Source organism: Betta splendens, chromosome 10 (assembly GCF_900634795.4).
Source record: "Betta splendens chromosome 10, fBetSpl5.4, whole genome shotgun sequence".
NCBI lineage: Eukaryota > Metazoa > Chordata > Actinopteri > Anabantiformes > Osphronemidae > Betta > Betta splendens.
This window is the reverse complement of record NC_040890.2, coordinates 9,101,480-9,127,409: the sequence shown is the minus strand read 5'-3', so window position 1 is coordinate 9,127,409 and position 25,930 is coordinate 9,101,480. Positions and strand designations below refer to the sequence as shown.

General features: G+C 46.7%; 2 protein-coding genes across 2 annotated transcripts; one reads left to right on the top strand and one right to left on the bottom strand.

The window, feature by feature from the left end:
* Window positions 1-7,643: 7,643 nt before the first annotated feature.
* Window positions 7,644-10,713, bottom strand: dusp1 (dual specificity phosphatase 1). Its single transcript, XM_029165754.2, has 4 exons — window positions 9,978-10,713; window positions 9,638-9,783; window positions 9,334-9,553; window positions 7,644-8,655 (listed from the first exon to the last, which is right to left on the bottom strand). The coding sequence occupies exons 1-4, from the start codon at window positions 10,384-10,386 to the stop codon at window positions 8,297-8,299; spliced, it is 1,134 nt and encodes a 377-aa protein (XP_029021587.1). The 5' UTR covers window positions 10,387-10,713; the 3' UTR covers window positions 7,644-8,296.
* A 2,518-nt stretch (window positions 10,714-13,231) lies between these two features.
* On the top strand, window positions 13,232-25,145 carry ergic1 (endoplasmic reticulum-golgi intermediate compartment 1). The gene is made up of 10 exons (XM_029165720.3): window positions 13,232-13,382; window positions 18,011-18,072; window positions 19,926-19,998; window positions 20,402-20,496; window positions 21,954-22,078; window positions 22,432-22,536; window positions 22,633-22,693; window positions 22,930-23,030; window positions 23,657-23,779; window positions 24,243-25,145. Exons 1-10 carry the CDS (start codon window positions 13,363-13,365, stop codon window positions 24,348-24,350), a joined length of 873 nt encoding a protein of 290 aa, XP_029021553.1. The 5' UTR covers window positions 13,232-13,362; the 3' UTR covers window positions 24,351-25,145.
* The last annotated feature ends 785 nt before the right edge of the window (window positions 25,146-25,930 follow it).

Below are 25,930 nucleotides of genomic sequence, written 5' to 3'. Positions count from 1 at the left end.
AGCCCTCCGGTGACTTGTGATCCCTAAGTTCACGATGCATCCGCGGCTCTCTGATCTGAAGCCACATGAGCGGCGTTGCCATCGTGGCCAACGTGGAATGTGCCCTGGACTATCCGCTATCCGAGGGCGCGCTCCTTAGACGCGCCGCATACCAGACATCAAAGGCACCTCTCATGGAGGGACGTGAGCCGGTGGGAACCCTGCAAGCCGATCTCATGCCCGCGGGGTCGTCGTGTGTTGCGACGGGCGAACGGCAGGTAGGGATTACAGCTGGGACGTCTGCGCGCCCCCTCCTACGAATCGACGGGACGGACGACAAAAAGGGCGTCCCGCGTTTGATTCGAAGAGCGGGAACATGGAGGTCAGACTCTAGGCCCATCTGCAGCCCACGTCATCAAGTCAACCGCCATCCAGGCCTTTTGTTGTCACCCATGACTCCTTTCTGTCCCCCTGACCACCCCCCCCCCCCCCCCCCCCCCCCCCCCCCCCCACCCCCCCCCCGCCCCACTCCCCGAGCCCCCACTCCCTCGTCATGACATTGGCCTGTGACACGTGTGGGAAAGTTCCGCGGGGGCCCCCGCCTCGTACAGGACACTGATACACTGAGAGTGCTTGGTGACGGGGCTATTTCAGGAACTTGTAAATACAAGAACTTCCTTTGCCTAAAGTCGATCTAATGCCCCGTTAACAGCGCCGTGGAACAACATGCTTCTTGTCTCCCAGCACTGCCAGCGCGGCCTCTTGGGTTTCACTCATATTTATTAAGGCTCAGCTCCAGGACAGTGACCGGTTCTAACACGCAGACTTCTAGTCACTCCGGCTACTGTGTGACTTCTGCCTCTAAAGCTGCATTTTCAGGCACTTCCCACGCATGTTGGCACAGATTTCATTGGAAACATCCGGATAACGGTTTTACTGGAAACGCCCCAAACTCTCTCCCCTGCTTAGACGTGTCTACACCAAGACAAGAAGCAGAGTGGAAGCTGTTTATTGTGGTGGGACATGGGACATCAGAGGAGGAAGCTGGGACGACGATGGGAAAGTTCTGGGGTCTGAGGCCAGATTCGAGCAGTTGAGTGAAGAGGGAAAGTGATTTTTCTAAGTAGTCAGACATGTTGAATTAATAATAAAGCGTTTGTATTAAGACTAAACAAACAATGTTATTGAAGCTGTTTTTTAATGCATCTATTTAAATTTTGAACAGCTTAAACATGTATGAGCACTGCTCTGTCTGATAATTTACAGATGAATACTGGTTGAGCCCTCTTATTTCCGGTCTCCTTTGTCTTTTTCACAAGCTCGTAAAAACACTCGTTCATTGAATATTTAAGATGGTGCTAAAACTTTAACTGCCTCGCCTCGTGCCACCCAAGAGCTTCATCACATGGGGAGAGAACGCACCCCGGCCGCAAACACGCACCGGACGCGTCCTGATTTCACTGTTCATAGACGTGCAACTGCGGATACTTTGTCCAACAAAGCAACGGGAGACGGTTGTGAGCAACGCGAGTTGTGAAAACAGACGCGATGATGGATCCCGGTGTAACGTGTCGAGTCTGAGCTGAAATGCGACACTGTGCGTTTTTTGTTTTGTTTTTTTTTAAATCCCGCAGCTGCTCTTTTCTTCTCGCGTCCACTCGCTGTGTCTGACGCTGACGACGCGGGTTTAGCGGGTAAATGCTAAACAACGCTAATACGGAGCCCGAACATAAACTACGTGACACCGTCCGTCTTCACAAAGAACCCGCCGTGGCTGAAACACAAGCCCAGGCCACAGCGCACGTGACACACCACACCTGTTGCTTGGGTCAAACACACTTTCACTGAGCTGCTGCTCAACTGCGACTCAACGTCTGAGCCATAAAAAACAATGCTTATTCTAATACTATAATACTAATATGAGGACCTGAAGGTTTTCGTTTGGCCGCAACTGCCGTATTAATGAAGTCGTCAGGTTTTGTACTGCTCCTTTAGTTCTGTAACATAGTGGCGCCACCTAGCGGTGCACATTGGTATGTACAAAACCGATGTCCCACATGTCAGTCATCATACTGTATTGACACTGGGCACAAGAGATAACAGTAAAGTAACTTTCTATGCTGTTAGACTTCTAATGACACAACAGCAGTTGTTTTGAATTTGTCAATTTGAATTCTTTTTTCTCAAGCCACCAAACCCTCCCAGTGTTACAGTATTACTATCTTTTAGTACGTTTATCTTGGAAGCAGGGTTTTCCTACGCTGAGCAAAAAGGAAGTAACAAATAATCTGATCCTGCCCAAAAGTATAAATAGTAAAAATAATGAACAGTTTATTTTCACTTCTCCTGGATGACATCGCTTCCTGTCCAGTCACTTCCTTTGTCTATTCTCTCACCAGTTGGGCCTTTTCCCATCACGCGGTGGGAGTGTGGGAAAGCCGTGACACCACTAGAGGCCTCTGTGAACCGCTCTGAGCCACACAGCAGCAAATGAGCGACAGGCATTTCCTGTCCACTTGAAACAGCAAATAACAAGGTTTAATTGACAGGAGATGCGGCGACGCTGAATAGAAGCGTGTTTCAAGCATTTTATTATCTTATTATTGTGTTTGTATTATTACTAATTAAACAGTATCGTATATTGTCCATTGAAATAAATACTACAGGTTTAATATATCACAAATGACATCACAACATAAGTCTGGTTTTATAGTAATATTTCAAGCATCCAAGTAAGTATTCATCAAATTCTACTGTACATGTGCCACTGATTTGTTTTCAGATGAGGAGGAGGTGAACTGAAGCAGGTGGAGGAAATGAATAGAGTGTGTCTTACCCTCTTCTCTGCAGTTGAGCATCTTTTTGTTTTCTTTTTTGGAAAGAGGCAACTTCAAACCAAAAGCATCAGGCTGCGTTGAAGACTGGCAGCTCCCCATGTTCTCTGCCATGCAAAAAATGTCTACTCAGTATGACAGATTATCCAGGCGGTCTGGTCTCTTCTTGTAGTGGTGTGAATACTGGTTCCCTGGTCATGTGTAATGTTAGACACCGAACCAAAGCCCGCCTGAAATTTGAAGGAGCGTAAACATGAGCACGTGTCTATTGTTATCTCTTCATTCTGCCCAATGAAGCCCAACCTGAGAGGGGAAGGACTTCTGGCACATGGAGAGCAGTGTGTGTGTGTGTGTGTGTGTGTGTGTGTGTGTGTGTGTGTGTGTGTGTGTGTGTGTGTGTGTGTGCTTGTGTCACTGCAGACCGTTAAATCTGCACTTGGCACGGAGAGGAAGGGCTGTTGACTTCAGCTGCAGCCCGCAGGATAATTTCTAAAAAAAGAGGGGAAGTGGGCGTGCGCTGTAATATTCCAGTCCTTGAGATGAGAATGCAATCTGGCAGCACACACGTTTGGCAATGAAAAGCAATCCCACGTGTATTTGCTCGTTCATTCATCTCTGACACAGAAAAAGCTAAATTCAAAAAAGAAAATGGAGCAGATTAAAAGAGCGAGTATCATGTATGTGAACGTCTTCAGCATTGAGCCGAATGTTATGTCAGGTGCGACTGTCTGATAATTAAAAATGATTATATCCATACAAATGATCAACTGGGACATTAAGTGATCCCCTGGTGCTGCTAGCAGATCAAATCTGTCTCGGCTGAGCTCCTGTCTGAGGACACTTACAGTGAATCCACAGCAGCTGAAAACCTCCAAACAGTAAATGTCTGTAAATGTGGACATGGCTCAAGTTTGAGAACGGATGTACAGTTCACCAGTATTTTCTAAATTTAGTTAAAAAGTTGATGGTTAACTTTATTTCTCATATGCCACTGAACAGTGTTACTCATTAACAGCACTGGTTAAAATCAACTGTTTGAATCTGTTTCACTGAAGCCGACCACAGTTCAACCTTATTCTCCTTATTCAGCTCAGCATGTTTTAGTCACTACACTCATGGTAATTGAGCAACTTTAGTTTGAATTTGAATAGATGACATGAAAAAACAACATTAACATAGGAGTAAAGTAAATAAGTAACTGAGGTGATTGGTCCTTTGGTCACATTACAATTTAGAAGTAAGATTTTATTAATATGAAATGTATTATAATGTACTTAATTTAGTTTTACCCAGCAATTAGTCTGTATTATATCATTAACTGATCATCTGTATTGATTGATTGTTGGGTTGGTGCCTGAGTGAATGTAACTGCTGAACAAACGGTTTTAGTCGAGTCTATGAATGTCCATCATCTTCCATGAGATGGCGCTCACACGCTACCCTTAGAAGGAGACCACGCTCAGTGTGAGACAAAGCTGATCCATTCACTGCTCCCACCCACATTAGCTCCATCTGCATTCACGTACACATCAGAGCCTTTTATGAATCGAGCCAGTAACTACTTTGTAAGTGACTCCACAGCCTGAAATACGGACTTACCACAGAATCTAGATTTAGATCTCCTAAACAGTCATTTACAACACATCAAGGCACAAGAAGTACAGATGTGGAGGGAGATACAGATGTGTGGACTAACAGGAAATCTGTCATCGTGTCAATGCACACGCGTCACACACACGGTGGCTGCATAAGTAGGACGGCCTCTGCTCTAACTGGGCCGTCACGCCTTCAAGACAAAGATCAGCCTGCACGACACGGGCTTATCAGCAGCCGCGCTTCCTGAGAAAAGCGCCTCGCCGGGTGCCTTCAGTGTCCTCCCTGCAACAAACCGAGCAAATCATTCCCAATGTCTGCCGATGTGTGTTTTGGATGGATGTCGTTGGGGTGTAATACCATCCACCAGCTTAGAGGCGGCGCAGAGACATTCCTCGAATACTCCGCACAGGATTTCACTGCTTCTTGTGAAAACAACCTTGTTCGCCGGGTGAGTGGGAAAGTGGGAGCTCGGTCCAGGGGTGCCGTACCTCAGACCAGTAACCTACTGGTGCACCCCCCCCCCCCCCCCCCCCTTCTGCCCGAGGGTCGGTTATTAACCTCCATGAGAGTGATGATCGCTCCTGTCTAAATAGGTGAATCAGGGAACAACGAGGCCCAGCACCAGCAGCATTATACAACATCCCAAGATGCCGTGAACGATCCGGTCTGGAGTCTCTCCTCCACCATTGTCTGACATTCCAGACGGGGCTGTTAAAGGAAGGGGAGCCCTGCTGGCAAGGAAAAAGCCTCTTCAGCGCGGCCCCATACGTAACGTCCTGACATTCCTCCAGCTTCGCCTATCGCTCCACAGATCTGACCTTATCTCGGCTCCTGTCACGCAACAGCAGCGCGTCTGGCTTCTGTTTCAGGGATTCTAGTGGGGCTTAGCTCTGGAATGCACTGAGTAGAGGAGGCCTGCTGGAGATGTGGGGTTGGAGTTTTCACACTAGTATTTCTGTAAACAGGTTGGTTTATGCACTGAGGTCTCTCTTTGACACAGTGGCATCATTTACAGTAAAGCTTCACCTTGCCTCTGCTTTACCATAATGCCTGCACAGCGTGTGTGTGTGTGTGTGTGTGTGTGTGTGTGTGTGTGTGTGTGTGTGTGTGTGTGTGTGTGTGTGTGTGTGTGTGTGTGTGTGTGTGTGTGTGTGTATCTGCACCCTGTGCTAATGCAAAGGTTCAAACCGGAGCATCAGCCACAGCCGTCACTGTTTTAATCCACTTAGCGATTTAGCGCAGGTGAGCGTTGTGCCATGACATCAGTGCCTGGACTCAATCTTCTCAGGCTGGACGTGTGCATGTGAGGGGCTTAATCCAGATTCAGGGTAGGATGAAGTATAAGGAGAGTAAAATAAGCATTCTGGCTGCCAGTCACCTGCACACCTTCTGCTGCTTTTGCACAGGAAGTCAACTTAAAGCGCGTGGGCACCGTTGTGGTCTACTGTTATGTTGCAATGCTCTGAAAGCGCTTGTTGTTAACGCCTTTAAGAGATGCTGATGTGATGAATTTCTAAACCATGAGGTTTAAAAAAAACACTTGTCTGCTTTGACCAACAGCCGCATGGTCACACATACATCAGCAAAGACAAAAGTTTGTGTGTGCGGGTTATTTTTATGGCTCCACCCCTGCTGACGCTGTATTTGCAGGCCTGCAAAGACACAGATGAACCTTCACACACTGTTTCATGATGTCCTGTTATTTTATTGTGATATAGTCACATTAGATCAGCAACATTAACATTACATGTGAATGAGCACAGAACAAAGACCCCTCTTCTGATTCTAGAAATGTTTACGTGTCCAACGACTGTGTGAGAGAAGATGAAAGTGACAGAACGCCACCACCTCCCACAGACTGGATCCAAAGTAAACGTTATCGGAGGGAGGTTCTGGGCTGTGGCGCTTCCTTTCACGGCAGCAGTTCTCACGTTAGATAATCAGTGTTTCTTCAGGGAAGTGCTAATTAAAATGACTTTGAAGATGGTTCTGAGTTCAGCTGCTAAACGGAGGATCCAATTGACAACGCGGTGAAAGTGGCAAATGGCTCGTTGCGACTGAGAGAGTTTGAGGGTTCGACTAAAGCGGGTGGGAAGGAAAGTTTGAAGGCTTTTGTTTGGACTGGAGCAGAAACACCTTGACTCTCCCACACACATCAACAGTTGACTGAGGGTTTTAACCTCCAAAAACGCTTTCAGCATCATTAAAGACACACACACACACACACACGCACGCACACACACACACACACTACTTTTAGTCTCTATCCTGACAACAGGAAATCTAAGGGCACAAAGACAGCTGGGCTGGGTGGGTGGGGGTAGAGGCGCATATGTCACTAACCACAGCTTGTCTGAGGAAGCTGCTGAGGAAATGAATGGCCCTTTCATAACAGAGGATCGTCACATGCAAAGATTTTTTTTTACAACCAAAGGTTTGCTTTGCTCTCAGATAAGCGGCTCATTTTATGAAAATAGGGTCCATCATCGCCTAGAATGAATGTAAATTTTCACAGGATGTGAACACTTCTTGAAGCATCATCATCATCATCATCATCGTCACCTCCAGAGGAAGCATCCTCTCGTTTTTCTCACACCCTACAAAAGGTCGACGCCAATGTTTTGCCTAATTTGCAAGGCAAACATATTCCCGTCCTTTTCATGGCCGTCTGTGTGCCCGCCTCCCCATTGGTGTGTGAGGAAGGGGACTCGAGGCGGGCGCTTGACTGAGCCCTGAAAGCTCTTTAGTTGTCGCACTTTTCCCAAACGCTTTGCAGCTGCTGCTATTGTGGCCGCAGAGGGAGGGCTACTTAGCTGATTCTTCAGGCCTCCCGCCGTTGCCCCGGCCTCACATGGGTTCACAGAGTAGGAGCGTGGCCTGAACAATGGCCGAGACTATGGCACCGTGCTCCTCGTCGGAGAAATCCTGGTGTGGACTTCTAATTAGATTCCATCACATGGAAAGATCCAGGAAGAATGTGTAAAATTGTCTCATATGCCAGTGGGTCACATGTTCAATCTTGGGCCCTTTTTAGTTTTTAAAAAGCATCAGAATAGACTTCCCTTAAGCTGAGACGACCAGTCCACCCTCAGAATAATCAGAAACTATTTTGACTGTCGATTATTGGCAGATGTCTACAAATATCAAGTTTTGTTCTTAAATAGTTTTAAACAACCTATCCTTAGTAAGGTTCATTTAAATGTTTGGCAATAAATGAAATGAGAAAACTTGTGATTGAGTAAAAAAAGTCCAATGATATTTATTCAACGGTATAAAAACATTAAAAACAGACAGATTAAAAAAAAAACATGTAAAGAAATATATTACTTTAGTTCAATAAATATTTGAATAAAGACACTGAAGACTTGGACGCCCCTTTTTAGAGGTTTCTGGGGCTCAGCACTGCAGTACAGTACAGAAACGTGAGGTATTTAACGGTTGGTTTCCCCAGTGTGTAAGCATCATATTGTCCTGAAATGCAGGTATGCGAATCCAAAACCTGATTCAACTCGTCACGAGATACAGAGAAGGGAGGACACATTCTTTGTTCATCAAATGTAGCAGTAACTCCTGTGCCATGTTTGATTGTGATTATCAAAAGCGGTTTGTCTTCATGAAAATAAACCAAGAATACTCAGACACATCCTGATTCAGCCCTTTACCGCGTCATCCATGACAATAGCTGGGCAACTTTCACATTTAGGAACATCAATACTACCTGGCATTGCATCTCCCCTCGAAATGATAAGACCAACCTACAGAGTCCCATCCTTTCTAGTGACACCTGCATCACTTTTACTTGAACCACAACTAGGACAATGTTTTGTGCAATTATCACTGCAAGAGTCACTGTTTGAGTATCAGTCCGAGTCTGAGCAGCACCGTCCTCAGCAGCTGGGAGACGTCGTGATGGGACTGTGAAGGAATGACCGCTGGCCGGCTGAGGTGTGCACAGGGATGGAGACGGGGAAGTTGAAAACAGTGCTGTTGTTGCCGCCGAGAGCCGGACTTCCTGCCTCCGAGGAGCAGGTCGACGAGGCCAGGACCTGGGACTCGAACTGCAGGAGCTGACCCATGAAGCTGAAGTTGGGGGAGATGATGCTGCGGCGCTGCTTGACAAACTCAAAGGCCTCGTCCAGCTTCACGCGGTTGGTCCGCATGAGGTAGGCGAGACAAATGGTGGCCGAGCGGGAGATGCCGGCTTGACAGTGGACAAACACGCGGCCGCCTTTGTTTCTCACAGAGTCTGGGGGAAAACAGAAGAGAAGCAAAGAAAGGTAAATGAACAGTAAAGATACATGACATGATAAAATGCAGTGGGGGGAGGGTTAAAACGCTGCCTGCAACAGGAAAGCACAACCACAAAAGTCTTTGCAACACTTTCAGTTGCTATTTAAATTCAACTGCGCTCATTAAGACACAGGAACCCATTTAATAGGAGGTGCAGGGTGTTAGCTTGTGGGGGTTAGTCCCAAAGGAGGGAGCCTCCATGGACAAAAGAAGGGGACATATGCCCGCTGGGGGTAGTGGATGCGAGAGGAAGGCCGACAGTGAGTTAGGAGAAATTGCCCTTTGTTCATTCAGAACAAAGAGTAGCATAGAGGGAGCCATTGAAAACCAGCCAGCCGATCCACTACAAAACTAGTTTGGGGCTGCTGCCTCGGAGGGGGCATCCTTCGCCCCCCCACTGAGGTGGCAATGATGTAATCACTATTGTGGTGGAGTGGGGAGCCTGTGCTGAGACAGCTGGTCAGTTTTGGAGGGAACTTTGTTTTTAAATTTAAATCCAGGAACCAGAGTGTGGCAAAGGAAGAGGGGGGTGGGTTGTTTGTGTTGTGCTCAGTGAGTGACAGCTGTGACGGCCGCTCACTCAGGTAAGGTATAAAAAAAAACAAAAAAAAAAAAACACGTTGGCTGCACTCACCAATAAACTCTATTGCCTCGTTGAACCAGGAGCTGATGTCAGCTTTGTGGTTGTCCTCAACGGGGATGCTCTTGTAGAGGAAGGAGCCTTCGAAGTGGTTGGGGCAGTTGGCGGAGACGTTGATCAGCGCCGTGATCCCCAGCATGTCCAGCATGTCTTTTCTGGACGCATGATAGGCACTCCCAAGATAGAGGAAAGGCAGGATTTCTACTGGGCCGCCCTGGAGACAGAAAATAAAACATTTAGACACCGCCAAATATGTCTGGCACTGATCTTGTTTTGGTTTTAAAGTAAAGACATTTACCTGGTCATATAAAGGGGTGTTGCATGGGCTGCAGTTTGGGTCTGCGCTCTCAGGATGGCTGGAGCTCAGAGGCAGATGGAGTCCCTGAGGTGGGGAAGGCTTGGTGCACATGTCTGGATACTCGATGGAAAACGTGTCAAATCCTCCTGGAGGGGAGAAATAAGGCAGCAAGGTCAGATCACAGGCGCGCTTCTATAAAAAAAAAGGTGACAACGGCGCTATTTCGGAGCAGCAGCTGGTGCGGTGACAGCTGTAATCCGCGGTTGTTGCGCCGTTGTCAGGATACAGTGAAACGATCGCGCGTGGCTTCGGTCCGCACCGGTGCCAGCTCCGGCCTTACCTTTAAGGATGAAGACAGTGGCGCCGCAGGGGTCGCGGCACAGGGCGGCAACAGCTAGCGTCAGCGTCCCGTCCTTCTTCGCCTGGCTTAAGTCCGAACTGCGGTCGTCCAGCAGCACCACGCTCTGGTACTCCCCGGACTGGAGCCGGTGCCTGGTGTCCTCGTTGGGGACGATGTGCTCGAGCCCCAGACCCCCCCTGGCTCTCCTGCGCACGATGGTGCTGAAGCGCACGTTGGTGGAGCCCGATATGTGGGACGAGTTGAAGGACAGGAAGGAGCGACAGTCGAGCAGCAGACAGGCCGGGACGTCGCCCTCCAGCAGACCACGGAGGGCCGCACAGTCGATGGTGGGGACCTCCATTATGACCATAGTAGGACGGCGGGATAGAAATGTTAGATCCAAATACATAAAGCTTGTACGGAGGACGTCTGACCGGGTACGAAGAAGCCTTGTCCGAACTACTCTATGAAGCGGAGAGCTTTTTGTTCCGGCTAGCGTCTTCCCATGAAAAAAACGAACGTAAACAAGAAAAAAAAAGTTTAAAAGTTGGTCCTTGTCCTGTCTTCAGTCTACTTGGTGGCCGTGGTTCTTCAAAAGTTCCGTTTGTCCACTCTACAGTGAATGGCTTCTGTGTTTGGCCGCGGTCTGCAGCGCTTATATACCGCTGAGACGCGAGGAAGAGGAAGCCTTTGACGTCAGCTCGCTGCCTCTCGCGGCCTCGTGCCAAACTTGCGCACGTCATCGCACCCGCCCCGAGTGCACCCGGGTACAAGCGGGGCTCGTGCACGAGAAGAGAACATTTCTCCACAGGCGTACTGCACGTACGTGAACACGCGGTGTCAGTTTTCACGGTGGGGGGAGGACCACTTTTGTTTTTGTTATTGTTCTTTCTTTGTTTCGTTCTTCCTTGACTTTGACTCTGACTCTTGACGGTTAACGAATAAAATCTACATAGACTAGTGTGTTAACGCGTCCATGTTTTCCAGAATTTTCTGGTAAAACGTTTGAAAGTATCAGCTTCCCCACATAGTTCTGGATTGGACATATGCCAGACGTGAGCTTAGTCGCACATCTAAAATGTATTATATATACACTTTTTGAATAGTTTTAGAAATTTTGTTGATTAGGTGATTTATATATTTGTTACCTAAATGTGTTTTTAATCACAATTAATGCTAAATGCGGTAAATAAGGAATTTGATCCTAGATTCTTCATGCCTCCTTTTAATTTTTGCCTCTTCAACTGAGAGTTGACAAAATAACAAAATAATAGGTAAATATCTGCCATCGGTGCCATAAAGGTTTATTGTTTGTTTTTATTAGTCAGAGGGGCATAATGTTCAATGCCCCGAAAGCAAAGGCTAACCATAAAAGTTAATTGCTGTATAGAAATCTGACATCCAGTAAATTTCCACCTGCTGAGAAACAAAACACTGGTCTACCAGGAAGACAGCAGCAGATGGAGATGTCCTGGCTGCTCACTTTTGATTCATTCGTGACCTAAATGAAATACACACATGAGGTGTTTTTCCCAAACTTAGAATATGTTTTCAAAATGCAAATATGCAATCACCCTGGGAAACCCTTTTTATTTGTTGGTTTGCTTTGCTGACTCAGAATGGGCAGTACTTCTCTCTCACAATAAGGAAGTGAGAGGATCATTATTGACAAACAACCGGCCTCTGGTGAGCAGAGGGTGTGTTGGCGTCTCTGTGATTTTTACTGCAAAACTAGGTGAGCTGTTTTGTTGTGAAACAAAGTTCACTAAGCACAATAAGACCAGGTAGCGTTGCAACTGTGCCCCTCCAATAAAGGTCTGATAATGACCTACAGTCTTTTAGAACTTTTGCAGGTTTCAAATGACCAAATGATGTCATTTTCAGATCACTGTAACCTGAGCAGGTGAGTACTAGTTTGTGGTGAATCCACATCCACCTGCTTTGACCATTTGTTTTTCTATACCCGCAAAGACAACAAAATGGATGTGATATGTGAAAGAGTAAAGAGGGGGCAGACAGAAACATAACCAGTCACAACAGAGTGCGAAAACTCTCCAACCGGTTTAAACTCACACTCGTGTGAGATGAGTCAACTGTGAAGCGCCTGCTATAAAGAAAGAATGTGAGTGACCGTGCAGCGGAGGAGGGTCGTCATACTTTGAAAACAGTCTGTACCCAAACATTTTGTTCTCATTGTAAATCCGTCTCGCTTCCAGTCATGATAACAGGCTTACGCGCAGGAGATGTGGAAAAAAAAAATACAAACCTGAAGAAGACATGAACACAGACAGATAACACAATACTTGTCTGATGAAGCAATTGTGTATTTTACAAACTTATTACAAAATGTTTTAATAGCCAAGCATAGCATCATCAGTTCTTTGTGGTTGTCACAAGTAGTAGAAATGATAGAAAAAGTCAGAAATCAAAATTTAGATTTTTCCTGTTCTGTCAATATGCATGTGAGAGCTGACAACTGATGTCTGAAAATAGAGCCTGACTTGCTGCTGTTTTTTATTCCCATAATTATTGTCCGTAACCAGCTAGAGCTCTCATCCAGAAAGGGAAGTGAAAAGAGATGACACAGAGGCATTTCCTGTGGCCTGGTCTTCATGGTGGTTGCTGTCATCCCTGCCTGTTTACTGTCATTGTCGCTACAGGCAACAGCTGAAACATCAGTGGGAAAACACAGGGCTTGTCCTATGTTGTGATGTCTCGCTTCATGTACATAGAAGTGTAGGGACACACAACCATAACAAAAAGAGAAGAAAGGAAAGAAAAAAAGAAAAGTGGTACATAATAACATTTTTTTACCTGTATAATATATTGTACACAGCTTTTAATCTTAAATAGATAATAGTCAGCAGTAGTATTTTCACAACTCATTCCGCTGCATTTGTGTTACTCTTAGGATCAATATGAATCGCTGCAAAAAATGTTAATTTGGCTCTTTATGTGTCTAGATGCAAAAAAATCAATCTCAAGCATACTCTATAAAATTTACGTGTCGTATAAAGATTATAATAAAAATGTTATTAATTTATTGCAGACACTGTATTGTCACAAAAATCACACGCTTTTAGTTTTAAACGTTAACTAAATTATACAGGATTGCAATGTAGAACAATGTACTTAATAGTATTTGATATAATTTTGAGCAACACTGTCATAGATAACTTGTTAAAACTTTCAAACTATGCGGAGCTCCCGGAGGAAGCAGAATCATGGGGAACCGGAAGTAGCTCCCAGCCAATCAGATTCTGCAAAGCGTCCTAAGCTGACGTCAGCCCGGTACCAATGAACAACCGGTAGCGCCACAGAGCTGTGGGGTGGCCCGTTGCTCCAGCTTTGTCCGCTAATCCCCCTGTTTAAAGTGCACATCATCATGCCTTTCGATGTTAGGAGGTGAGTACGGGGCTTCCGTTCGTTTGTGTTCAGATGCGAAGGCTGGGCTGCGGTGTCGTGGCGTCGGTGGGTCCTGGATGAATCAGCGGTGGGCAAAGCATCGCCTCCCAGTGAGCGGGTCCAGGTTGTAACAGAGCCGCTTCACGCCGGGCATGAATGGGCTGCATTGTGTTTGTTGAGCCGGTGAAGGGACTCCCAGGTGTTCGCCGTGTGCGCACAGTTCCGTCTCCATCCTGACGTTTGCACGACGTGGAACTGATCTGATGCGGGTGACCGCTATTGTCACAACAGTGCATGTTATGACACGTGGTGACCCCGTTTTGCGGGTGTTTATAGGTCCAATATACAAAGATGAGTCAACACATCCAGACTCATCAGCCAAACAATCAACAGGAAGACAAACACCAGACACGTTGTTGTGCAGATGCATAGAAGTGATGTGTTGATGGGGCCACTTGTTGAACCAGCACAGAACTAACAGTCACACCTGTGGGACAAAGCAAAGTGGACACACCCTGAGCATAGAGAGCAGGATGTTTGCAAAGAGGGCACTTACTAGTGGGCAGGTACTGTGTGCTAATAGCCACGCAGGATACGACACATTTCAGTATCTATTCATATTTATGATGCATATTAAAATAAAAGTCACATGGCTCGGCCACAGCAGGGAACTAATAGAGTGACACACGTGGTATATCCTGACCATATTACTTGCATCGTAGATTATAACTTTTTAAAAGTAGAATCACAGCAATGTTGCTGTGTTGCATTGAATTAGACTGTTCAGGTGTACCTAATAAAGTGGCCAGGGAGTGTATTTCAATAAAGGTTTTTTGTTTGTTCGTCTGCATGTCTCACCAATATCTTAAAAGTAAAGATTATTATACTCGTCTTTGCGAAGGGGATGTAAAGGATGTGTCAGCAGATGATTTTTTTTTTTCCCTCTTACACATTTCTAAAACTTGCCCTTTGTTGAAACCTCAGCTGTGTTGCAACACGAGAGTCCATTTACCAGCGTACAGGATCTGGAGTAACCGTGTTTGCACTGTATTAGTATCTGATCGATGTTTGTGGGCGTGTCGTGGGGCCAGCAGATGGTCATGTCCTGTTCGCCGCTTCACTGACTCCGTGTCCGAGTCACACGAAACTTGCTCTGCGACACCTAGAAATAGCTCCGTCGAGCTATTAGGCGAGTTTCACAGAACCGCAGTGTGTATTCCTGTATTACTGTAGATGATGCGATATGCTGCCTTCCCAGAAGGCCGTGTTGTAGTCGTATCGTTGAATTGCCTCAACCAGTTAATGAGCTGTCTACCCGTTCACTCGGCCCAACGTCACTCACTCCTACTCCTGTTATACAACTTTCTAATACGTTATTTTATTGTATAATGGTCTAATTATCATCTCAAACAAGTGGCTGCTGTAGTTTTTGGCAGAAGACGCTGAAGCCTGAGTAACAGTGCATCTTGGTACCTGTTTGGCTTGAAGATTAATATACTCCCTGTTTCACTATTTATAGCGGTATGATTGTCAGCCTCTGTAAACTTATTAGCACTTGGTTCTGATCTTCTCCTGACATTTATTGCCGTTGTCTGTCAGAACCTGCCACAACAAAGTCCTTGATAAGTTTGAGTCTACATGAACAAACCTGTTAGAGGAGTAATTATGACATTTATTTGACATGACTCCACTTCCAGAGGATCTCAACCTGGATGAATGTCAGTCTTTACTAAAGTACTTCACTAAGTAAGATTAACCTTTTTCCCCCAAATTTTTATATTTTCCTTTGAGAAATTTATTTTGAAACCACTATAGTCTAATGGTGACTAGAACACACTCTTTCCCTCCTTTTTTGTGTTTCCCTCCTTTGTTTATATTAATATTAAATAAAATAATAATATAAAGAAGTAATAATATATTTTAACATATCCAAGTGTATAATCCAGCACTTAACAACATCCCACCCATTAACCAAACACCTGTTGGAAGACTAAGCTGGCATCACCTGTGTTGTTTTTATTGCCACATTTAGTTTCGGAAGACGTAATGAGCAGGTCATTGTGTACATGATCCCATGGCTTAAACCGAATATCACATTCATGCTCCTGTATTGTCTACCATTTAAAGCCCAGCCTCACCTGCATTATTTACAGCATTGTAGCTTATGATTGATGGCTAATGTCAGCTTCTAATAATAAGCCTAACCTCATTCAGAGTGACTGATCGGCCGCTCCCTTCAAAGTACAATCGAGCAATTGAAAAGCTTGTATCTGGAAGTTTAATTGGCCTTCAGTGTGTCATCTGTTTACAGGTGTAGGTTTCTTTGGAGCTGGCGTGATGATGCAGACATGACTTGAGAGCTTTGTCACGGCCTAACCTTGACAGAGGTGGGCGATGTTACTGTAAGGCGATGATTTGATGCTATGGATTGGAACCTGTGTAAAATCACTTGTTTCCTATAGCGTGTGGAGATGTTACGCAAATAAAGGGCCTAAACTAGCAGGTTTACTCAGCATTACATGGATGAATCTGTGACTAACTGTGACTCATTTTCAAGGTACCGTTTTTTTCTGTTTTTTTTTTTTTTTTTTTTTTTTTTTTTGTAGGAAGGTCCCTTTCTTGAAAAGTGGCCTCATGCTTTCACTTCATGTTGTCACAGCAGACAGGACGAGATGTGTTGACTGTAATTCAGAAAATTACAAATGAACCTTGGAGCGAGAGGTCAACTCTCAGGAGCAGACATTAATATGCATCAGCATAAGTAGCCCCGTTCTGAGCTGAGGAAATTTATTGAAACTTGACATCCAAACAAAAATAAACAAGCGCATTTAAATAATGACATCAGCAAATAGTTTGGTTTTAGGTAACATTTAGATTCATGAATGTTTAATTTATTTATTCAGTTGTATTTCCTTTTTTATATCAGACCTCTTGACATTTTGGAGGTTTAACTTTAAACAGTAGGACTGGTGTGTGTCGCGACACAATGCTGGTGTCATTATGATCACCTGACCTTTATTTAATGGAACACAACAGCTTAGTCACATCATTGTCATAACAAAGCACAATAATGTGTCTATGCGATGGAGGAGTGCGTGACAAATAATGGGATTACACAGTGTCTGTCATGTATTTGTGGGATGATGTTACTCTCATAGTGTACAGACGTGTTATTAGTGTGTTATTAGCATGTTAAACGCGGTACGTATGTCTGTCTGGGACTGTGTGTGTTTTTATGTGAGCGTCACACTCGGTGCAGTGCAAAACTGCAACAGCAGCTTTGGTGGTTCTGTCCTGCGTCACCACTACCTGCCACTAACTCACCACTATGTCCCAAACAAACCAGCGTACTAACACTTCTTGTTTTTGTTCTGACCACAAACGCGCTTTAGAGTGTAAACAGGAGCTGGTGTTGTTTCCCTGACAACGTGACCCGTGTGTTTTCTCTACAGTGACTCTCGCAGCCGCACGTTAATATTTTAAAAAGTGAATGATACTTTAGTAGTGTTCACATGATGGTGCACGGCCTCTGTGTAGAAAGCTCCACACCCAGTGTTTGATGGTGTTATTCTGATCTTTATACAGTTCAACCCCCTCCTGAGCTCCCCTCCCAAACCTTTTTATGCTGCCTGCCCTATATATCCTGCCTGGTTAATAGCACACAGTGATGTAATGCTCCAGGGTCTTGGATGCAGGAAGTTATAGATGGATGTGGACCAGAAGTGAAGGGGGGGGTTGTGTTTGGGTTTGGGATTGTGCCGTCCTTGAGTGGTGGGTGGAAACAAAGGCGGCGAGGCCAAACGGCGGGCGCGGGGCCGCACAGGAAGCCCCGCCCTCTGCTTTCTGCCTCGCGCCGCATCGCTTCGGCCCCGGATGATTTCTGTGGCAGCTGTCGGTGGAAGGAGCACGAGCAGATGTGTGTTTTGGAAGGAGATCGCGTAAGACGAGGGTGGGCTTTCACAGCTGCAGGTGGAGTTAAGGGTCCGAAATGTTCTGCCCAAGAAGGACATGCGCAGCCACGTTCGAACCTACATACTTCTAGTGTTGAGTAGCAGATTTGGTCCTGCTCCTCGTCCCCCCAGATAGACAGTAGATGGAAGAATCCTCCTCCACCTGACTCGATGGTTTACACACAATCTGTGTGGCGCCAAAGGTTCACACAGTCTGTCAGACGGAATGTGTTGCTCTTATTGTATACAGTGTTTGTTCTCCTCCCTGTCCCTTCATTCATCTGTTGTATATGTTGACCTTTGTCGGGTTCAGGCCACAGTAGCAGAGCCACACGTTCAAAGGAAGAGGTGTAACCCTGTAGTGTGTGTGTGTGTGTGTGTGTGTGTGTGTGTGTGTGTGTGTGTGTGTGTGTGTGTGTGTGTGTGTGTGTGTGTGTGTGTGTGTGTGTGTGTGTGTGTGTGTGTGTGTGTGTGTGTGTGTGTGTGTGTGTGTGTGTGTACGTCTACGTCTTGTGGTAATGGCAGGGGTCCAGAGCTAACATTCCTCCCCTCTGCTGTAATATCGCACAGGGCCTGATGGGTACACAATGTGCTTCTTTTCTCAGCACTCTGTTTACATTTTCTCACTCTCTCCCGTTTTTTTTTGTTTTGTTTCTTTCGTTTCCTTCCTTTCCTCAGATTCGATATCTACAGGAAAGTGCCAAAGGATCTCACCCAGCCAACGTACACAGGAGCCTTCAGTGAGTAGTCCCACGCACGCCAGAGGCCCAACACACAAAACCTCACTTTAGTTTTCTTTTGTTTTGGTTCATTGTGTTTGAGTTGAATGCAAATTATGGAGTGTTCTTTCTTTAAATGTGCAGCAGTATCCCTAGTTCTGGTTTTGCTCAAAGTTAAACGCAGGAAGTGATTTGCATGGCCGCATCTGAGAAAATGCTGATCACTTTTCTGGAGATGAGCCGTTTCAGAAACTGAAAGCGCTCGTTGACGCGTCCTGTCTCCAGGTAAAAGCCACCAGCCTGAGTCAGCCATCGCGCTGCCCGACCTGTTCCACCACTATGATAAGAAGGTTAATGATTATGCTCCTGCTTTGCCGCACCTTCTGGAAAGTCATCAGAGGCAACGACAGCTCATCGAGAGCTCACCGTGTCACGAGTGACTGTACTGATTATTCACTGTTTGAACACGGAAGAGACCCTGGGGCTCATTTTTTCCCGTCCCAGTCATTTTCTGGTGCTGGTTATTTACCAGGCATCTGATGACAGCACAGGGTAGAAGCCAGTGTCAACACCACACTCATGACAGCATGGGTAAACGGATCCAAACGGAGCACAACCTGCTTCCTGGATGACCGTGAGGAGAATGACTTTTCTAAACATAACACGGTTTCCACCCAGGAGGAAATCCATGGAAGTTCTTCCTGTGCGGCGTTCACTCCCTTCCTGTCGCCATCCACTGTCTGGGGGCGAGAACACTGGCTTGATCTGGATATTTGACAACTCATATTGTTTCACGCGCCGCGGGTTGAATCACATTTTTGTTCATTGTGGGTCAGTGGCAGCTAAAGGCCGACTTATCTCCACCCTTTGCTTTTTTTATGTTGTGGCCTTTCTTTTTTTCGTGCCCTTCTCACTTTGCGTGTCATAATTTCCTCTATTTAAACTCATCAAACTCTGCTGTGTTGGAGGAAATTAGCCTTAATTTTGTTCCATCCCATGTTTGATGATGAGCTAGCTAAAAGCCACTCAGACGATCGAGCCCCTTGAAGAGCAAACTGCCTGTGGGGAGAAACCGTTGAAATGAGTGGCTCTGACCCAGTAATCCTGTCCCAGAGTTGCGCCTTAGCCCAGTTACTGAGCCTGTCTCTTGGTGAACCCGAAGCGCCCGGCGAATGCGTCATAGCGACACTCCCAGTTGTTTGTTGCTCAAGCCACAGACCACAGGCCTTGCTGTGACGGCTCGCCTGCTCGCTCGCCCGCTCGCCACAGGACCACGTGAGCGCGGTGCCTGGAGACGGTTGCCACGTAAACACGGCCTCACCTGCTGAGCGGCCGCTTTCGGACTGGCCTGTGCCAGATAGACCGCAGTTGCTCCGTCCATATTTATCTTTAGTGGATTTCACATGACAGCTTTTTTTATATGACCCCGATCAGATTGACACATTCGATGGAACAGACAGCCTGGCTTCTGCTTCTGTGGTTTGGTTCTGACTGAGCATAAATGCATATTATTTGAAGGTGATGTTCCCTTTTTCTTAATGTGAAGCGTCTCTGTTTGCGCCACGTTTGGTGGACTGTGACTAAGGCTGATGTTACCTAAAATGAGGCGTTTGTGTCCTTGCGTAGTGTGAGATCACCGCTTTGAGAGCAGATATGCTGTAATTGCCATGCCGCTGTTTAATGTGTAATTAGTGAGAACGCCACTAAAGCAGGCATTTAGGGGCGTCTTTGTGTGTGATTTCATTAGTGTCGGCGGCTTAGGTCAGTCATTCCTACATTTGGTTTACATCATGCCTTTCCATCGGTGTAATTTGAGATGAATGTGGAAAAAGCGCCCCGGCGTTCATTCCCACTCTCCTCCTCTTTTCCCGCAGTTTCCATCCTCTGCTGCGTCTTCATCCTCTTCCTGTTCCTGTCGGAGCTGACGGGATTCATAGCCACCGAAACGTAGGTATCGCACCAGCAGCCGGGCGTCCTGTAATATCCTCTGTTGCCACACAGGTTTAGCATGAACTCTATGAGAAAGGAAGCCGGGGATGAGTGGGGCTGCCTCATTGTCCTCGGTTTGTGTTGTGACCAATAAAATGGGCCAGCGCTTCTCACAGGAAATTGGCTCGGCGTGCATGCGTCAGCCTTTTTGTGGTGTGTAATAAGGGATGACTTGGACGGGGCGTAGCGATGAGGAAATTACAGCGACAGATGTACAAATGTTCTCTCCTCAGATTCTGAATCCCTGCTAATGTGGCGTGCACGGTAAACGCCAGCGTCTTCATCCTCCAACCAGTTCGTCTTCCTCGGCTCTCAGCTCACCTGACCCCCTTGTTTTGTCTGTTGTTTCCTCTCATTCCAGCGTAAATGAGCTTTACGTGGATGATCCCGATAAAGACAGTGGTGGGAAGATAGAAGTGAGTTTAAACATCAGTTTGCCAAACTTACACTGTGATTGTGAGTATACAACTCTAAATTATCCGCATTACACTTTCTGTTTCTGCGTTTGCCTTTTTACACCCCCACTGGTTTCTATGATACACATATCACACGCAGTAATTGGACCTCCTTATCGTTTAGCGCGGCGGCTTTTGCCAAACACGAACGATGCACTAGATAAAGTGGAGCTATCGGCGCTGTAATGGTTTGTTTATCCGTCTGCGTTGTCGCGCGCTCCAGATAAGGCTGGACTTCAGCCAAGTGTCTGGTCCGCGATGGCCGCCGCACAGCTGGGATCTGAGTTTGACATAAATCAGCCCCGGTTCGCGTCGGTGTCAGAGGAGCGGGCAGGACGTGTGTTAATAAAAGCAGCCCCCGGGTATTTGCTCCTCATGACTCCCCTCAGAAACTATGCCCAACGACAAGTCAGTGGCGAAGCTGCATCCAAACATGGGTTGGCTGGCAGACAGATGCCGGCCATGTGTGCGGACGCGCGGGTGTCGCCCGCTGCTTCCATTTAAAGCGGTTGATGCTCGCGTGTGTGGTCGGCGCCTTCGCTTTATTTGCTGGGTTCACGCTCGTGCAGGCGCTGGCCCGACCACGGTGCAGCCGCATGTTCCTCCGCTCGCCTCCCTGACACCTACGTCTGCTCATTTTCCGGTTCTCCAAGCAGGTTGTCGTCCATTACAAATGTGCAAGAAAGCCTTTTCATCGGGCTTCGTGTTAAAGCATCCGCCTCGTTATTAAAGGCGACCCACTCCACTGACCTTTTCCAGGTCTTGATTTGTGACTTAATGGAAAAGCAGAACCATGTTTATGATAATTTCCCCTCCACCCACGAACGTGAAGGCACTTCTAGTTTTAAATGCATGAGAGAGAGAGGACAAACTGCTCGCTCAGACACTTTATATTCGTGCGCGGTATTTTGAGAAGTGGATTAATGGTCAGACGTGAAACTGGCCTCCGTCGTCAAAGGTCAGACTGACAACATGTGGAAGTTTTAGGGCAGATCCGGCCGACGCTTCCCTCTGGCCAACGCATTGCAGGCTCTGAAAATAGGGCCCGTGTGTGTACATGCGCCTGCATGAGGAGAAGGGGGGGGGGGCAGCGAAGTCTAGATGGAAAAACACAGCCAGAACCAGGGCAACGGGCAGGAGAGCTGCTGTGTTTGGACTTTGGGTGTTTACTTATGGTAGCGGGTCAGGCCCAGCACTGATGGGATCATTTTCTTCTCCTTCACCATGATGGAAATTTTTTGTTAAAACTTCTCAAATGTGAGGATTTTCCACAGTTTGTTTGAACTTTTTGTATGTTGATGTTTGATATAATTAGATTATTTTGTTCAGTTCTTTAAAAAAATGAATAGGAATAACTGATGAATAACAACTACAACTTTGTTGTAGTACTTTTAGTATTTTGCTAATCATTCTTTCCTCAACGTGCGTCTTTACCCCCTCGTGCTTTTTCTCCTGCAGTGGTGGGTTTGGACATCCAGGATGAGATGGGCCGCCACGAGGTGGGTCACATAGACAACTCCATGAAGGTTCCGCTCAACGACGGGGGCGGCTGTCGATTTGAGGGGGAGTTCACCATCAATAAAGTAAGCTCAGGTCGGAGGTCGAGAAGATAAGTGACGCACGCGCACACTATTCAGTGAGGTCTAAGCTTTTGTTCCTTCATCTGGGGCCTCAGTTAAATGATCTGTCTGAGAGGAATGAGGCTCACCTGCTTCCTCCTCCTGCTTTAATTGTTAAGTGCAAGAGCTCCAAGTCATGTATGGCGTCAGTTTTTCCAGCGCGTTTAAAATGACTAATCCAGCAGTTATACGTCGACCTCTGCTGCTCGTGGAAACCTGTAAATATGTAAAACTAGGTTTAAGTGCGTTTACTATTTATTTTCCGTCCGGCGGTCTGTTCACGGGTGTGTTGCTGACACACACTTCCTGTGCTTCAGGTACCAGGGAACTTCCACGTCTCCACGCACAGCGCCACGGCGCAGCCCCAGAACCCCGACATGACCCACACCATCCACAAGCTGGCGTTTGGGGAAAAGCTCCAGGTCCGGACTGACACGCGAACACCGAGAAAGCGGAGGCGGCCGTGAACGCAGCGCCACGACTGTACTCACTCTGCTTTTCCTGGTTTTGTGTCGCAGGTGAAGAAGGTTCAAGGAGCCTTCAACGCTTTGGGAGGGGCCGACCGGCTGGCGTCCAATCGTATGTACACACGGCACATGTGCACCGGTCGCAGGCACTGTGTGACATTTATGTAACGGGTGATGCAATGAAATGAGACACTGTATTAGCGGGCCGCTCTCAAATCCAAGAGCAAGTGGAAACTATTCATACGACTGTGTTTCAGATGGAAAGGCTGCAGGCAATGGCGTCACCATCCAAACTAGATCTATTTATGGACTTTTTAAAAATGAAAATACCTTTTGTTTCTCTCTCAGCTCTGGCCTCTCATGACTACATACTGAAGATAGTTCCAACAGTGTACGAAGACCTGTCAGGACGACAGCGCTTTTCCTACCAGTACACGGTAGCCAACAAGGTGAGGCGTCCCCCCTTTTTTGAATTTTATTTATTTATTTATTTATTTTTTTGGGCGCTCCTCGTGGAAGCAGCGTGACAGAGCCGACATCAGGCCCCAGCGCGCGTCGCCAGCTTGGCTCGTGCACCCGCCCGGAAGTGAAAGCTCACCCCTGGCGAGTGGAAACACTCCGTGGATGTCAACAAACCATAAAGCGGCTTCCTAGAAGCGCGCTGACTGACAGCTGGGTCCGCGGCTCTGGAGCGATAGCTGCAGGTCAGCTGTGGAGGCTGGAAGGATGAGGGCTCCAGCCAAATATTCCGAAATCTCATTCCCAGAGCATGACGGCATTCCAGCTGAGGCTCGGATCAGTTCTCAATTCATTCGTCTCCTCAGATTTGTTGTACAGGTGAAACAGGATGGAATGTGTCGAGATACAGAATGACTCACAGCTCGTCGAAGCCTCCTTCAACTTTTTTCATTTCAGTATTAATCTTTTTTTAATGAATCATTAGGATTTCTTCCAAAACTGATTCTGTAGTGACTCATAAACCCAGTCGCCACCCCTGCAGACAAAAAGAGGATTGATTTCCTTCAACGATCTCATCTCGGCTCTGAGGCCTTTGTTTTTCTTCTCTCTCACCTAGGAATATGTGGCCTACAGCCACACAGGCCGGATCATCCCAGCCATCTGGTTCCGATATGACCTCAGTCCAATCACGGTCAAGTACACGGAGCGGAGGCAGCCCCTCTACCGCTTCATCACAACAGTGAGTGGGGGTTTGAATGTTCTGACGGACCAAGAGCCCAAAAATTTGAATGAGTCTTTTCCACTTCCTGAGTGCCTTTAATCTTGCTCAGCTGCCACGCCCCGAACGATCCTGTCAGTGATGAGGAATTCCACCTGGACGGGTTCTGCCTCATCAGAGCAGCTTCCCGCTGGCTGATAATGCGGTCAAGACGCAAGCGGCTGCTTTTCTCATGAGCTACACTGTGATTTGTCTTTTGTGTTGTTTAGGTAGGAGATGACTGTTCTCGCATACATGTGAGCGTGACTCACGGCTTAAGACCGTGAGTCAAGCTGCAGCGGCGCTCGTTGCCAGATTCCAGTGCGCGCTGATGTGTCGGTGCAATGCAGTGTTGTGATTAACCGTGATCAAAGCCACATGATAGTGACCCACATAGAGCCGGAGAAGGAAAACACAGTGACCCGAGGTTTTGTTCTTCCTCTAGATCTGCGCCATCGTCGGAGGAACGTTCACAGTCGCAGGAATCATCGACTCCTGTATATTCACCGCTTCAGAGGCCTGGAAGAAGATCCAGATCGGAAAAATGTCTTGAGGATCGCCCCCCTCCCCCCGTTCCCTTCACACACCTTACTCTTGATTTATTTATAAGTGCTCGTTTCTAGCCTGTTAGCTAAATCCCGTCCTCAACCAGCTCTCTCACCGTGACCCTTGAAGCGGCTCCGGCTCTGGATCTAGCTACCAGGCTGCGTTCCCAGCGCTCCCCTTGGGCTCCATCTGCTGATGCGCAGACTATCACATGTCCGCTTCCTGCGTCTCTGGTGTCCAGAGGGGAAGGAAGGTCTTTTGTTACAGTAGGGATGAAGTACTGTGTCATTGGGTTCAACCAGTGAGGGTATTTGGAGGCTGCAGCTGATAATTTTAGACTGAAGGAAGAGGAAAGTGCGAGATTTGTGCAGGTATTTGAGATTTTATATGGGATCAAAAATGTACATGACGCAATTCTGTCCACACTCTTTTTTTACAACCATTTCGCCATGACTGAACGATTTACAGACTGAAAGGAATGAAATCCCACGGAGTAGTTTCTGATGTCACTGTTGACTTGTTGAAATGTTGACTTTTTGTAAACCCGTGCTTTGGTATTGGCTGGACGTGACACTATCTGTAATAGTCATTTTGTATTATGTAACGTGTTGATCCAGTCTGCGGGACCAGTGTTGAAACCGTGTCCCACCTCGCAGGATAACCTCCATTCTGTGTTCATTTCTGTGCCTGGGACTGAAACCAGGATTTCTATTTTTTCTTACGTTACTTTGTAGATGAAGCGGCCCTGGTTTTTACTCTTCACTCCATTTCAGTACAAATAAACACAAAACCAAGGGATGAACCGGTTGTAGTTCACGTGGTACATGCATTTGTTAACTGCTTATGAAGTTGTACATTGTTTTCCTACATGTGTTTTTCCACTCTGATCATTTCTTTCTTCACGCTCTTTGTTACCAGGGCGATAGCGGTGATAGCGTTTATAAAGAACCAGTCTTTCTACTACACTAAAGGTCATCCGTTTACTGTTTCCCGTCTCGGGTTACTCTGTAATTCTCGAGCAATGGACCATAGAAATCACTGTTGTATGTTCCACGTCTTTTTTATAAACAGGCTCTTTTTAATTAACCGTCTTGTGAGACTTGCTGCTTCAGAAGCCTTGTTTAAATTCCAAACAGTGTCGGTGTGAATCACCGCTTTATGTTAAACACCAGTTTACCTGAGTTCATCCAGATAAAACCTCAGGTCAACCTCATCATTAAACTTTGCGCCTCCCATTTTCTATCGCCGCCTAATCTCTGGCGGCTGTAATTGTGCGTCTACGTGTGTGGCGGACTTTGGCACTGCTCATTTCTGTCAGCTGGCAACGAGAGTAAACAACAGGAAGGTTGTCATTCGTGATGTGATCATGTAACAGGGTGTTAAGCTGTCACCTCTGTCATCATGCTTACGTCCTGCTCTGATAAGAGGTGCTCGGTGTGACTCACGCCTTTATTCAGTCCTTGTGTTTGTTTGTGTCCATCACTTACTCCTTGTTCACTATGTCGCATATCCACCTCCACCAGTGACACAGATACCAAAAATATCTGGTGGTTGTGTTAACTTGTGCGTTCCTTAGAGCTTCTAACT